General features: G+C 29.2%; 2 protein-coding genes across 20 annotated transcripts in view; both read right to left on the reverse strand.

Moving 5' to 3' along the window:
- The window catches only part of LOC106788035 (serine protease inhibitor 3/4-like), a 27049-nt gene extending 16179 nt beyond the window's left edge, over positions 1-10870 (reverse strand). For 8 of the 19 annotated variants that reach the window (XM_014750938.1, XM_014750936.1, XM_014750932.1 and 5 more), the window contains exons 1-8: positions 10752-10870; positions 10548-10667; positions 6987-7099; positions 6709-6888; positions 6411-6621; positions 6116-6330; positions 5842-6027; positions 5619-5757 (exon numbers count right to left, since the gene is read on the reverse strand). In XM_014750938.1, coding sequence (XP_014606424.1) covers positions 5619-5757; positions 5842-6027; positions 6116-6330; positions 6411-6621; positions 6709-6888; positions 6987-7099; positions 10548-10644 — 1141 coding nt within the window. In that variant the 5' untranslated portion in view covers positions 10645-10667; positions 10752-10870. Of the gene's footprint in view, positions 1-15; positions 318-730; positions 993-1600; positions 1747-2185; positions 2335-2840; positions 2993-4409; positions 4548-5618; positions 5758-5841; positions 6028-6115; positions 6331-6410; positions 6622-6708; positions 6889-6986; positions 7100-8834; positions 8943-10547; positions 10668-10751 lie in introns of those variants that run through there. The other 11 variants (XM_014750937.1, XM_014750935.1, XM_014750939.1 and 8 more) reach the window with 9 other exon arrangements.
- A 1356-nt stretch (positions 10871-12226) lies between these two features.
- LOC106788015 lies at positions 12227-13232 on the reverse strand. The gene is made up of 3 exons (XM_014750887.1): positions 13184-13232; positions 12730-13040; positions 12227-12412 (listed from the first exon to the last, which is right to left on the reverse strand). The coding sequence occupies exons 1-3, from the start codon at positions 13230-13232 to the stop codon at positions 12227-12229; spliced, it is 546 nt and encodes a 181-aa protein (XP_014606373.1).
- Positions 13233-13311: the final 79 nt, after the last annotated feature.

Raw genomic sequence — 13311 nt, forward strand, 5'->3', positions numbered from 1 at the left:
TTCTAAAGAGAAAATTTCTTTCTTTCTACAGCAAAGCGTTAAATACATCTATATAATTATGATAAGAATCTTAAGCAACGTTACTGCTTAATACTAATATATTTGGTAATGCATTATCAAAGGAGTCAGTTTTTATTTATTGACTTATACTGACGGATCAACCACGTGCGCGGTGAATAGTTCTAATTTCGCATCTGAGGAGTCCTTATTCGGAGAATTCTGTGTTCTAATTATTTTCACATGGAAGGGACGATCAACCTTGAAAATTGGTGGTGGTTGTGGATTGATACTTGCACTCGCTAATGCAACTATGATACCTGTTGATGAAATTGTTCAGTAATTTATATCAATGCCTATTTTTAATAATATTCCACACTTTAATATGCTCGATTCTTTTGAATCCTTTTGTAGCAGTAGAAAGCATCGGCAAGTTAGTATATACTTGATCTCGTCATAATAGATCTTCATTAGATATTATGTAAGATCGTATTATAATTAGTTTCCACTTATATGATTATCAATACTGACTTAGATATATTTTATAAATTTCTCTAAAAAACGCACGATTAGCTTGTTATTAATGTTTAGTTAAAGTTAGTAACGTAAGCTTTGCAATTTTTCAGGAATACGAATAATTAGTAAGAAATATCGTAGTATGTTCGGAATATTGGAAAAGTGGTATTGCATTTTCTTCTTTTTTTTTTTTTGTTTTTATTTTGAAGCCCACAACTAGACTGTAGTTTGCTCATTTTATTCAACTTAACGTGTTTCCCTCAATCTTAATACAAAAAGTCTCGATAAATAAAGTGTTCGAGTTAAATAACGAATGAAATAAAATATTTATTTTTTTCCTTAGTTAGGTTTGCTCAAAGTACCCACGAAGAGCGATAAATTTTCTTTTGTCGATCTAATTTCATAGTGAAAAGGTCTGTCCGCCCTAAAGTATCTCCTTATTGGAGGAGCAATGGGTCTGCCCGGTTGAATTATACCACCTAAAATAGCATTGTTAGTCATTTTAAACGTGCTTGAAAAAATTTTTCAGATATGTCGTATACTTTGTGCTGAATATCGAGACACACCATTTTATAAACCTTTCGATGACAATAAGTCTCTAAAAATTAGACGTACAAACGCGAAGCATGTTTGAAAAAAAGAAATTAATTCTTGCCTATGTGTTTCTAGGGAATGTGAAGATATAATACTGACGCCATTTTTGCGTAACCGTAAAACTTTGCCTCAACAATATGAATTTAGTGAAGATTGTTAGAATGTTAGAATATTTTTCGTCGTTCAATTTTTTGCTATTGAGTGATAAACGGACAAGAAATAACTTCGAATAAATGATTATTAAAATAAATACAATTTTGATAGGATTCTTCAATATTAAGTTCTGTGTCTAAGGGTTTGTATTAAATTTGTGAGTCATAATTCGTAAATGGATATTATTAATCATTGAATTAGTAAATATGTGATAAATGTGGTTAATGATTGTTAATTAAGTAATTTATTGTTCTGTTTTCTTTGTTATTTTTTTTTTTTTTAAACAAGTTGATACTTTGAAGTTTGCCGTTTCATTGCAACCGATAAAAATAATTGAATAAAATGCCTTGTATTCTTATAGCGTTGGTACAGCTACGATTCCAGTGAATGTAGAAATATTTTTGTGTCTTAGAGTGAAATGGAAAGGTTTATCCACATTAAATGTTTTCTTATTAACTGAGCCTGATATTCCTACTATAACATTATCTATAACAATAATTAATTATTCATTATTATATTTGCGACTTTGTTAGTAATAATTAAAAGCGTACGATTTTTTTAAGCATATTTCAATGTTAATGGTTATAGAAAAATATGCTTGAATATGCAAAAGCAAAGACAAGATACTGGTTCTTGTTATAACCACGAGAATAAATTTTTTAGCCCAGAGACAACGTTGGAATAACAAAGCAAAACAATCATCGAGATACTGATTATTGATCCTAAATATTATAGTTAATGGTATTACTATGACAAAATGTTCTATGAAATGTAAGATAGAACGTGAAATATATAAATTAAACGCGTATAAAATTATGTATAATAGTTCAAAGAAATGAACTCATAAATAACGAAATGTCTATTAAATGAATATTTCCGTGATACCTCTCTAACGAAAAGGATAGTTTTATACAATAATATGTAATCGTTTATCGCGCATTCACTCATATTCCGGTTTTTGAACTTGCCCAACAAATAATAAAATATTATCTTTCCGTATTATAACTAAAAACGGTTTGTCAACATGGACTGCATCGATTGATGGTGTTCCTATTCTGTCTTCTAGCTCAACACCTGAAACAATATTGTTATTTTCCTAATAACTGAAAAACAAAAAGAAGAAGAAGAATAAGGAGAAAGATCTTCGTTAAAGTCAACCGTCACCATCGACAAAGAATCTTAAATAAAAGAGTATTGTTTTTAATCATTGTACATTTGTTCAAATAGCCGTTAAACATATCCCATTAAAACACAAACTAATTGTAAGTATTATATACTTTGTTAAGTTGCATAATAAATTGAGAGTAAGAGAAGAAAAAAAAAGCGATGGCTGTCAATCGATTGTCAATAGATTCCAACTTAGTAATTGTAAGTTTAATTATTGCCAAGATTTTACGGACAACTCTTTCAAACGGTTCTATTAAGGATATATGAAATTTCGGTCGCGTATGCACATATATTAAAGTCTTTAGTAATGTTCAAATAGAAAATAATTTATTGAAAATTGATTATTTTTTTAGGAATAATACTATCATCAATTCTGTTCATTTTAGTTTCTTTTTTTGTTGGTTTTTCTTTTCTTTTTTTTTTTTTTTTTAATGACCAGTCGGTTTTCGAAGGTGAGCAGCAAACAGTTGTACGTTATTTTTCTTTATTATTAATAAGAATGGTCTCTCGGCTCTGAATTCTGATTTAGGTCCTGGACGTCCTGATTTAACACCAACATTACCTTCTGAAAAGATATCAAATTTCTCTAACGTGTTTCCGTAAACGAAATTAAAAAGATGAATTACCATCACCATCCATAAATAGAATTTCTTCGACTAGACAACACTATCCTTGACAAAATTAAATAAAAAAAATTAAAACTATACGAAAAAGCATTGACGACGACAATATCAGCAAATTTATCGAAATTACATATTCGTTTTCTATATCAAGCATCACAAATAAAATAACGCTACGTTACATTAAGCTAATTGCTAAATAATAATCGATACCATAGATCGATATTACCAATGGGCTGAATACTTCATCATAGTTTTTTAATCGTTTCAATCGTATTCTTTATAAACGATATTTCTAGGAGCGTGCCATAATTTTATATCTACTGTGGAAAGATGAAAGCAGTGATAAATGGATGCAGTTGTGGCGACTAGTAATCGAACCATCCGAAGTTTTCAACTCTATAACTTTTACATATAGCATTTTTATATGGCTACAGTTTTTTTGAAAAGAACAAATTGTCTATATTTTTCTATACATACATACATACCTCTCGTTGTCTTCGAAATAATATCTTATTCCAGTGATACTATTTAGTTACCTTAATTCGCTTTGCTTTGCCAATTTCATTCAAAAATGAGATCAATCTTTCATACGAAATTATTAATTTTCTATAAATTTGTTACTAAATATAAATATATTTTTTATTTTTTACTCAAACTATTCGTCTATGTTCCAAACAAATTATAATATAATATATATATACATATTAATGTATAGGTGTGTGTGTGCGTGTTTGCGTGTATCTGCATATAAATAAATATAAACTCTAGTGTGTCGTATGAATCTATAAACTAATAAATAATATGAGATACAAAAAAGATCTTCGCTTAAATATAACGCATAAGTAAACCGTGCTTTTTTTTGACTTGTATTAGGAAAAAAATGAAAGAAAAGAAAAATTTTGAAAATTGATGAATCTTGAAAAACTTTAGAGAATAGAAAGGGAAAATATTTCTTATCATTTGATAAAATTTAAATGCGCATATTTATATAGCAGCGATGATTCATTACGAAAATATCAAGATAACTTCACAGAGAGCATGCTTGTTAAATTGATTATTCAACAAAAAAAATACATGAGATTCTTATACGGCAAGTTCAAAACTTATCTATTGATCGATAAGTTTATACAAATGATAACATCCTATCTATAGAATGATATACACGTATGCACATTTACGAACAAATGATTTTAAATCAAGAAAAAGAATAAAAGAAATTACGTGTACTTAAATAGGATTTAACAAATGTATGACACGTGTATCAATTTCGAATTGATATATTATAAAAATGTATAGAAGAAAAAAAAGTGGGAAAAAAAATAAGCTATGTGTAAAGTTTGGATTGTATCAAAAAGAAGATCAACGATTACGACTTTATTCTCGTCTCGAACAAAACGATGTTTCCATATTTAATAATCGCCAAGAATGGTCGATCGACATTGAATCGAATAGGCGGCGGTGGTGACCATGAGCTTGAAAGAGGCCTGAATCTAATACCTGTTAGAATAATCAATGAAACAGAATATTACAGACCAGACCCATCGTAACGGAATGAAATAAAATATAATGCTAAGAAAAAAAAAAGAACAAAGAATAAAGAGAGAAAATAAAAATTTTGTGGTTACTTAAAAGTAATTTCAATTAAATTAAAAAAGGGAGTTACATTGTTAAATGAAGTGTATGTTATGTTTATTATTCCATGTGGATGATAGAAAAATATCATATAAATACATAATGAATATGAATATAATGAAAATTCCTTTCGTTGTGTTTGATCATATTCAAACGAGACCTAAAATTTATTTCTATTCGTCATTTTACGTGATCGAATCGATTGTATAAATTTACTTATTAATTTTGTATGAATCTTCCTAAATAAAACGTCGAAAAGATGATGCATCTATTCTTCGATTGAGAAAATATGGAATATTGAAAAAAAAATCCTCATCGTTATCGCGTGAAGATACGATCTGATTGTGAGAAGAGATTATAAAGTAAATGCTTAGTCTGTTTGACAAATCAAGAAATATATACAGAAAGTTAAGAGAGTTATAGCAATTGGATATAGCTATTAATGAAAAGAAAGGAAACAAAAGAAATGAAAAAATGATACGCTATTTGATATAAGAAGCACATTGAACAGATAAACATGCTATTGCAGTAAAAGAATGAAGAAGCTTGAAATATGGTAAAAATTATTATCTGAATTAAAGATTAACATTAAACAAAAAAAATGTATAATAGCTGAGTTTATAAACACAAGAGCAAAGTACACGGAATGCAATAAGTATTAAAGATTTCTGAAGAAATTCTGAGAAAGCAAATGGCAAGTAAATGAACAAATGAGATACATTGCTGATTTATTTTAATAGCATAAATAAATTGTTATATTATGTAATGTTGTTAGAACATTTCTCAGAATTTTTCGGAAGAAAAAAAGAAATACATAGATAAAGGAAGAGACAAAGTAATTGTTAGCGTTTCATCTCTATAGCCTTTGTCTACTTCCGTTTTAATAAAATCTAAAAAGCAAACAGCAGGTATTTATATAAGTTGTAATGTACTTACCAGTTGCTCCTGCAGCTTCGCTACCTTCTTCATTTACTTCAATGAATGCCTTCTGTACAACTTCAGAGATGTAGAGGTCAGTATCGGAAATACCGCTAAAGTTAGCTTCAGCTATGCTGAACGCCTTTCTTATTCCCATCTAAGTAAAGAAAGATTATAATGTTTTAATGATATATGTCATTTTTCGTGAAATCTAATATTGATTATAGCGTTTAATACTCACGTTCTTAAGATGTTCATTGAGTTTAATAGAGCTTTCGATCTTGAATTTCGGCAAGTAAACGTCAACATCAGTAATGTGTCCTCTCTTGAGAACTTCACCGAGACCGTGGACTGCCAATTTCTTTTCAATTGCAGCCAATCCGTCGACTTCGTCAGGTAAGATGATTACCATGCTGAACTCTTCACCCTAAAGAAGCAACAATTCTTTTATTTAAGATCTTAATTCATCAGTTAATCAGTTAATCAATTAATATAAATAGCTCAAATCAAATTACTTTGTATGGAAGCTCGATAAAAGAGGCTTTACATTCAGGAAGTACACCATAGTTGTACTTTCCAGACCTGTACATAGTAGGTACATTCTTAACTTCAGTCTTGCTGACGTGGAAGGGTCTATCTTGAGTCAATTTAGGATCGAACTTCTTCTTCCAGTTACCCTTGAAGTAGACAGCATTGACAAGCACCATGGCGGTTCCACCATTTAAACTCTCTGCAATGAAAATAAGTATTCACATAATATGAAAAGTTCAATAAAGAAAAGAAATAATAGAAGACTAAAAGTAGACTAACCGGATTTGACGAGGTCCTTAATGCGGTGGTTAGTTTGTTCCTCAACCCACTGGTTGATAGTATTAGCAGCCGATGCGCTTTGAGAAAAGTCAACAGATTTCGAGGTCGATAAGAATGCATTTTGAGTTAGTTGTTGGAAAGTTGGTTTAACGGAGAATTTGTTGTTTACGAAAACTTTATTGGCGAGACGAAGTTCTACGTCTGTGACTTGCTGCAATGTATAATTTCGAAATGAACGATATAGTAAAAATATTATCATTTTAAATAAAATTAAGATAAGAGATTTAATAAACCTTACGTTAAGAGTCGTAAGAAGACTTGAATATCCAGATTTAGCTTGGGATTCCGGCAGAAGATGGAGAACACTTCTCATTTCGTCTTGAGTCTCTCCGCGGGCGCCATAAGCAGCCATGGAAAGAACAACGGAAGCGCTAAGAGGAGAAGTGACCAAATTGCCATGATTTGATGACGCGACCTCCTAATAAAGTTTATTATAAATGACGTAATTAATAATTCAATTCAAATAAAATTATACTAATATATATCGAAATATAAATAAAGATTTATTTTTCTTACAGCGAAGAAGGACGTTGAGAATTGGTTGTTTGCTTCAGTGACAGCCTGAACGGCCCTGTTTTCAGTAGGCCCAGCCATGGTGTTCACCAGGCAGATTGCCAAAATTAATAAGTCTAATAGTGAAAATGAAAATAAAAAGAAAATTATTATTTGAATTACATTTCGCGCGCGCGATTACATTAAATTTCATTAAACGGATCGCGTTAAATATAATATTTGTAATAATTTATTGTACGTAGAAATGATTTTCGAATTTACAAATCTAAGTTTATCGCAATAAATTTGCAGATTAGAGAAAATGTTCATATTAGAATTATAAAACATTTATCTGCGATAAATATAAAACGAAACGAAGAAAATTCAAGAAAAAAAATACAAATAAATGGATAGAACGTAATCAAGAATATAGTTAGATGCGAAAATAAGGTCAAGATCGTTTAGTTCGAGCACGATTTCTTTTATATTTCGAAAGAAATTATCAATTAAATTTTCCCATTTGATCACACATTAAACGATAATTAACAAGAAAGATTACATGAAAAGATTATAACTATTATAGAACATTACAAAAAAGAATATATTATTTTAAAAAAAACTAATTGGTAGACTATGTAGATGTTTCTATTTGTTCTGTTATAAAATATCGATAAAAAATTTAACAATAATGAAATTGGAAAAAATGATCGACCACCGTTAAACAAATATCTAACGAATAAATTATTATAAAACGTAGGCAAAATTGAAATAATATTCCATTTCGATGATCTAAAACAAACAAAAGTTAATCGTATACAATATTTCATGTATTGCATACGTAAGAAAAAAAAATATAATGAAATAAACTTATCTAATTGACACCAAACAATAAGATATACCCGTATATAAACTATTCATATATAATATGTGCAAAGTATATACGCAGGCTATCCAATATTTCCTCAAGTCTCGTTGGAAAAACCCATTGTGTCAGTGAGAGGAGGCGGGAGGTTTAGCATAATGATTGCAGTAAGTGGTAACGTATTCTTCCATATAAATCAAATAATTTCTTCGAAATTATTTAAATACGTATCTAGTTATAATGTAAGTATACACATTCATCCATACATATAAAATTATTGCTGATTTATTGATGAGATATTTCGAAAAATATGAACAATTTAAGAAAAAAAAAAAAAGTATTAAAAATGTTTTCCTATCGATCTTTATTGCTTTAGATATTGGCAATCGCATTATCGTTTATATTAGCTTGATTGTATGCGTATCTAAATTTATTATAATAACGCTAGTATATTCTCCGCATGTAAATATACCCAAGAAAACATATTACATTCGTTCAAGTCGTTTAGCAATGAGGAAGGATCATGTTCGAGACCACGTTCTCATATTATGATAGTTAAATATGTTTAAGTATATATATGAATAATTATCTAAATTGAATGTAAAGTGAAATTAAATGATACATAATTGAAATATGTTCTGAGAAAAAATACATCAATGACACACTTTGGTGTTATCAAATTTAAAATGAAATGTAATTTAACAACCGGAAAGAAAAATAATTTCAATAAATTATAGATAACATCTAGTGATACATAGTTTATAAATAGAAAATCTTTTTAATAATATATTGTCATAATAGGAAGATTTATATTTTAAATGTTTTTTAAATTGCCGATGATACATTGATAAGTTCTTCTCATAAATTACATATTAAGATTCGACAAAATCTATTTTGAAGTTCAAAAAGACAAAGTCAACATTTTCTGGGATACATCTAGGGTACATATTCAATGATGAAAATTTCGAAAAATTGAATGAAATGTATAAAAGTAGAAGATTCCAACTCACTTATATACATCTTGATTGGTTGTGTCTGTCGTCTCGCTTTGAATGCCAAACGTTGACTAAGAAACGAGAGTTTGATACGCGTATATAAAAGAGAACCGGCTGAGAACCCCCAGGAAAGTCCCAATGACGGAATTGCGATGGAAGAAGCTATGTAACGATTAAACACGACGAACAACACCGATCTTGAATTACAACTAGCCAATCACGTTGCTCGAACGATCACAAGCAAAAAGATAAGCGCGCCGAGCATAATCTCTTTTAAATTCGTAAATTCAATTGTGACTCTCGACCCTGGAACGAAGAACACGAGTACGAGTACACAGGCTGTTAGGTGCAAAGATCGAATTAAGGAAAAATCAATGAAATTATTTGTCCCTAATTTATTTAAAAACAAAAAAAATCCCCGGTAAATTATGAATTTTCAAAAATCAATCGATCGATTTGATAAAACACTTGTAATGGTATTTCATTCAAACGGATGTGATTTTAACGATTTATCAATTTTAATAATAATATAATCGTTTATATTTTTCAAAATAATAATGGTTCTCATTTTTCTCGGATGATAATTAGTTGGAAGAATAATTTAAAAATTATCCAACGATAATAAATAGCGTTACGACAATTACAATATCGTAATGGCGATATGACGTCAACAGATTATTTCTCTTTTCTAATTCTAATGTTTTCTACTTATTTTTCATCATCTTTATCTTCTGTTATTTATCATATCGGAAAAAATTCAGTAATTCTTATGAATAATATTTAAAATAGTTTTCATTTACATTTATTGTATATTATTTGTTAATATAATAACTCGATAAGATTAACAAAAAAGATATGATATTTTGAAGATTTGACCAAATCTATATTTCTTAATCGTAATCTCTTTATCGTAAAGCATTTATTTTACAAGTTATAAGTACTATAAATAAATTAACACGTAAAAAGCAATAAATTAAAAAATTTTACTAATCATCGATGCGCTTGATTATATCTTAAGAGAATAAGATAGACGATCTATTTAGACAAGACCTGCGTGGACGATAAAATAGATGCTTGTCATTTAATCCATTTTATTTACCTTAGTATGTAGAACTATCCATATCGGGAAAAAGAAAGAGAGAGAGAGAGAGAGAGAGAGAGAGAGAGAGAGAGAGAGAGAGAGAGAGAAAGAAAGAAAGAAATAAAGACAGACAAATCAAAATTTGTTTATTTCAAAAAATTTCCATTGATTCTAATCTGATCTAGGAAAAAAAACATGTTTTTGGTAAAAATATTTATAACGATGATCTTTTCGTTCTCGTTAGATAATATATCGAACAATGATAGATATTTAGAAAAAAGGGGAAAAAAAAAGAAAAGTGACATATAAAAAATCTTGATCAAAAAAGACGAAAATGCGTGATCAAGATAAAGATCAAGAGTAATGCAGTAGTTGTTAATAAGGGTATAGTGATTTGTATACAACTAGGTATACGTAGTTTTTGACTGACGTTGAATAGTTGCAGTATAGAAACCTGGTTGATAATCTAAATAAAATGAGGATGAATTATCATAAACGACCATGAACGCATATAAACGCATAAAAATTGATAGGCATCTGAGTTAGTAAAAATACGGGTAGTCAGATTGGTCCGTTATACACAAATATGGACAAGAATTCATCCATGACCTTGAAATTATCCCCCACCCATATAGATTCCTTCTTACCAATACCACAACTCTTGTCCACTTTAGTCCACTCTTGTAGAGAAAATTGTACCATTATAACCAACGCCCACATCATATTTTTACAGACAACGCCCATGCGATGAATCGTACAAGATTATTCTATGAAATAATGTTATTATTTCTTATAGAAATTTGACCATTCATTCGAATTTGTAAAACAGAAATAAGATAAAACATATTTACCAATATAGCGGACCAATCAACACATCAAATTTTCCCTTCGAATGTTATACAATCGAATGATATCAACGAAGACACAAGGATTTGCTTCTTTCGCTCAATAAAACTCACACGTCGACAATATGTATATGAATAACGAAGGATTGTTGAATCGACTACACATCTACAACGTCGCTGGTATCGTTTTCTAGATTTAAATCAATATACCTAAAGCGCGGAATTTAAAAAGTCAATAAAATATCCTTAGAATTGAATACCCGTTGAACAATTTCGAATTTGAAATTCGAAAGTAAATGTACGTTCTCGGAAAATGATTGTCAGCAAGAAAATAAAATGAATTTATTCATTATTCGATATTATTTACCAGTTTATGAAAAAGAAATATTTAAAAAAAAAAAGACTAAAAAGTAGATGGACACGAGTACGCATATTTGTACATCTTGCATATTTTTTTAAATTTTTTCATCGAAATAATAAGAAGAGATTATAAACTTCCACCACGTTCTATATTTTGTATAATAAAGATTTTTCTGAAACATTACCATATCCATATCCATATCCGCAGATCTAAATCTCGATAACGAATCGGGATCAAGTGTTTTTTTGTGATTTTCACGAGATTTGTTTCTCTTTTTAAAATACTCGTAGATAAATATAATATAATATAAATTAATCAAATTGCGTCACTTTTTTTTCACTTCAATACGATCGATTTGATGATAATTATTTTGATGATTGCGCACATTAAATAAAACTTACCGACGAAAGAAAGATTCACTGTTTCAAGTTTTAAGGCGTATTAAGCAGGCATATAACACGCACAAAACTGACTGAAAAATGAAACGAACCGGTTGACGCATAGTCTTCGATAAGATTATTTGTTGGAAGATATTTCAATCCAACCAAAATAAATATCTAAATTTAACTTACTTCGATGCCCGTTGTTCGACCTAAAGTCATATTTCCGATGGTTTCTAATTATTAGAAACGTAGCTAGCTAGCATGTAAATTTTATTATACTTTCATTTATCTTTTTCAATATTAAAATATTATTACTCTTTCGAAAAAATAACAAGTTACAAGCTTAACTACAAAATATAGCCCTAGTAATCTCATCGATTCTTATTCAAACCTTATCTCGTATAAAATGATAATCCAGATAAATATTACCTCAAAAATAATATTCCATTAGATTAAGTATAAGATGATTCAATGAATATTAAAAGCTTAATACAATTTTTAATGACAAATAAATTGAATCTTTCGAAATAGATAAACAACGATACCATAGTCCGCTTTCTTATTAAATTCCTATAAATTGTGCAATTCCTCGAATTAGTGAAAATATCAGATGTTATAGTTATTATTAATATTGCTGTAAAATTATAATAATTATGGGAAAAAAATGTTAAAATATTACATATGAATATGGGAAAGTACCGTTTAAATTAAAAAATTGATAACGTCTTATTTTTCTATCAAGCCTTTTCGAAATGTCTTGGTAGAAAGGTGCCCCTTCGAAATTGTTCTCTGTGATCGCAACATTTATCATTAGGATATCCCTTTTTACAAAGATCACAACCACAAGTAGGCTCTCGAGGTTCTTCGTGGTAAGGTGGACAAGGAGCAGGTTTCGGTTCGCAACAGCAAGGTGTGCTAGGATCCTGTTGTATAATAAAATGATCGAAGAAGATTTATTTTAAGATTAAACTAACCGATAATTTATGTATATCTACTTATACCAACACCGATCGAATGACCGGTCTTAAATCAAGTTCCGATTCAAATAATGAATAAAGTAATTTGTAGATAATAATAAAATAATATTTATAATTATAATTATATATGATAAATGAAGAAAAATGAATTATTAAATTTAATACAGAATTTTAATTGAACACCGGTCGTGACATGTTAAAATAATGGTCCTTAATATTATATAAATAATTATCATTAAAAGCTAAATGATCTAATCGTTAACCTGCATTTTAATGAAACAACAAGGTGGTTCCCGTGGTGGACACATTTCACTAGGTGCTTTGTAATCCCATAACTTTTGATCTGAATCTTTAGATTTGTCTTGGTCTTTTTTATCGGTACGAACATCTGTTCGTGTATCTCCACGATCATTGATTTGTGGATCGGTACGATCATCGGTATGTGGAACGGAACGATAATCGGGTTTAATATCGCTTTCTTTTTCGGGAATAATTAATTGGCTTTCAGACTTTTTTCTTCTCCAAGGACACGCTGATGTTATTTGCTGCGTAGTCCATTTAATACCTCCGTTTACTGGCAATTATCAATAAAAATCAATAAAATAAGAAATAATGATTATGTATACAATTATAATAATTAATAATATTTAATAATAAATACATTAATATAAAATTAAAGGAAAACATGAAATGTGGCCTATGAATTGTATTTTTTACCAGTATTAAGCATTCGATCGAAAATATTTGAACGCGAATCATCTTCCATATTTATTAATGATGACAATGATGTCCCACAAAATTGTAGGATCTACGATACAAATCAGTTCTCCATTCTTTTTAGATAA

Source organism: Polistes canadensis, unplaced genomic scaffold (genome assembly GCF_001313835.1).
Source record: "Polistes canadensis isolate GaletaPanama2010 unplaced genomic scaffold, ASM131383v1 scaffold_122, whole genome shotgun sequence".
Classification (NCBI taxonomy): Eukaryota; Metazoa; Arthropoda; class Insecta; order Hymenoptera; family Vespidae; genus Polistes; species Polistes canadensis.

Excerpts from the sequence above, each read along its gene's own strand:
- LOC106788015 (XM_014750887.1), bottom strand. The coding sequence starts at position 13,232 with ATGGAAGATGATTCGCGTTCAAATATTTTCGATCGAATGCTTAATACT. Across the intron at positions 13,041-13,183 it reads CGATCGAATGCTTAATACTG|TAAACGGAGGTATTAAATGG; the intron begins GTAAAAAATACA and ends GATAATTGCCAG. Across the intron at positions 12,413-12,729 it reads GTTGTTTCATTAAAATGCAG|GATCCTAGCACACCTTGCTG; the intron begins GTTAACGATTAG and ends ATTATACAACAG.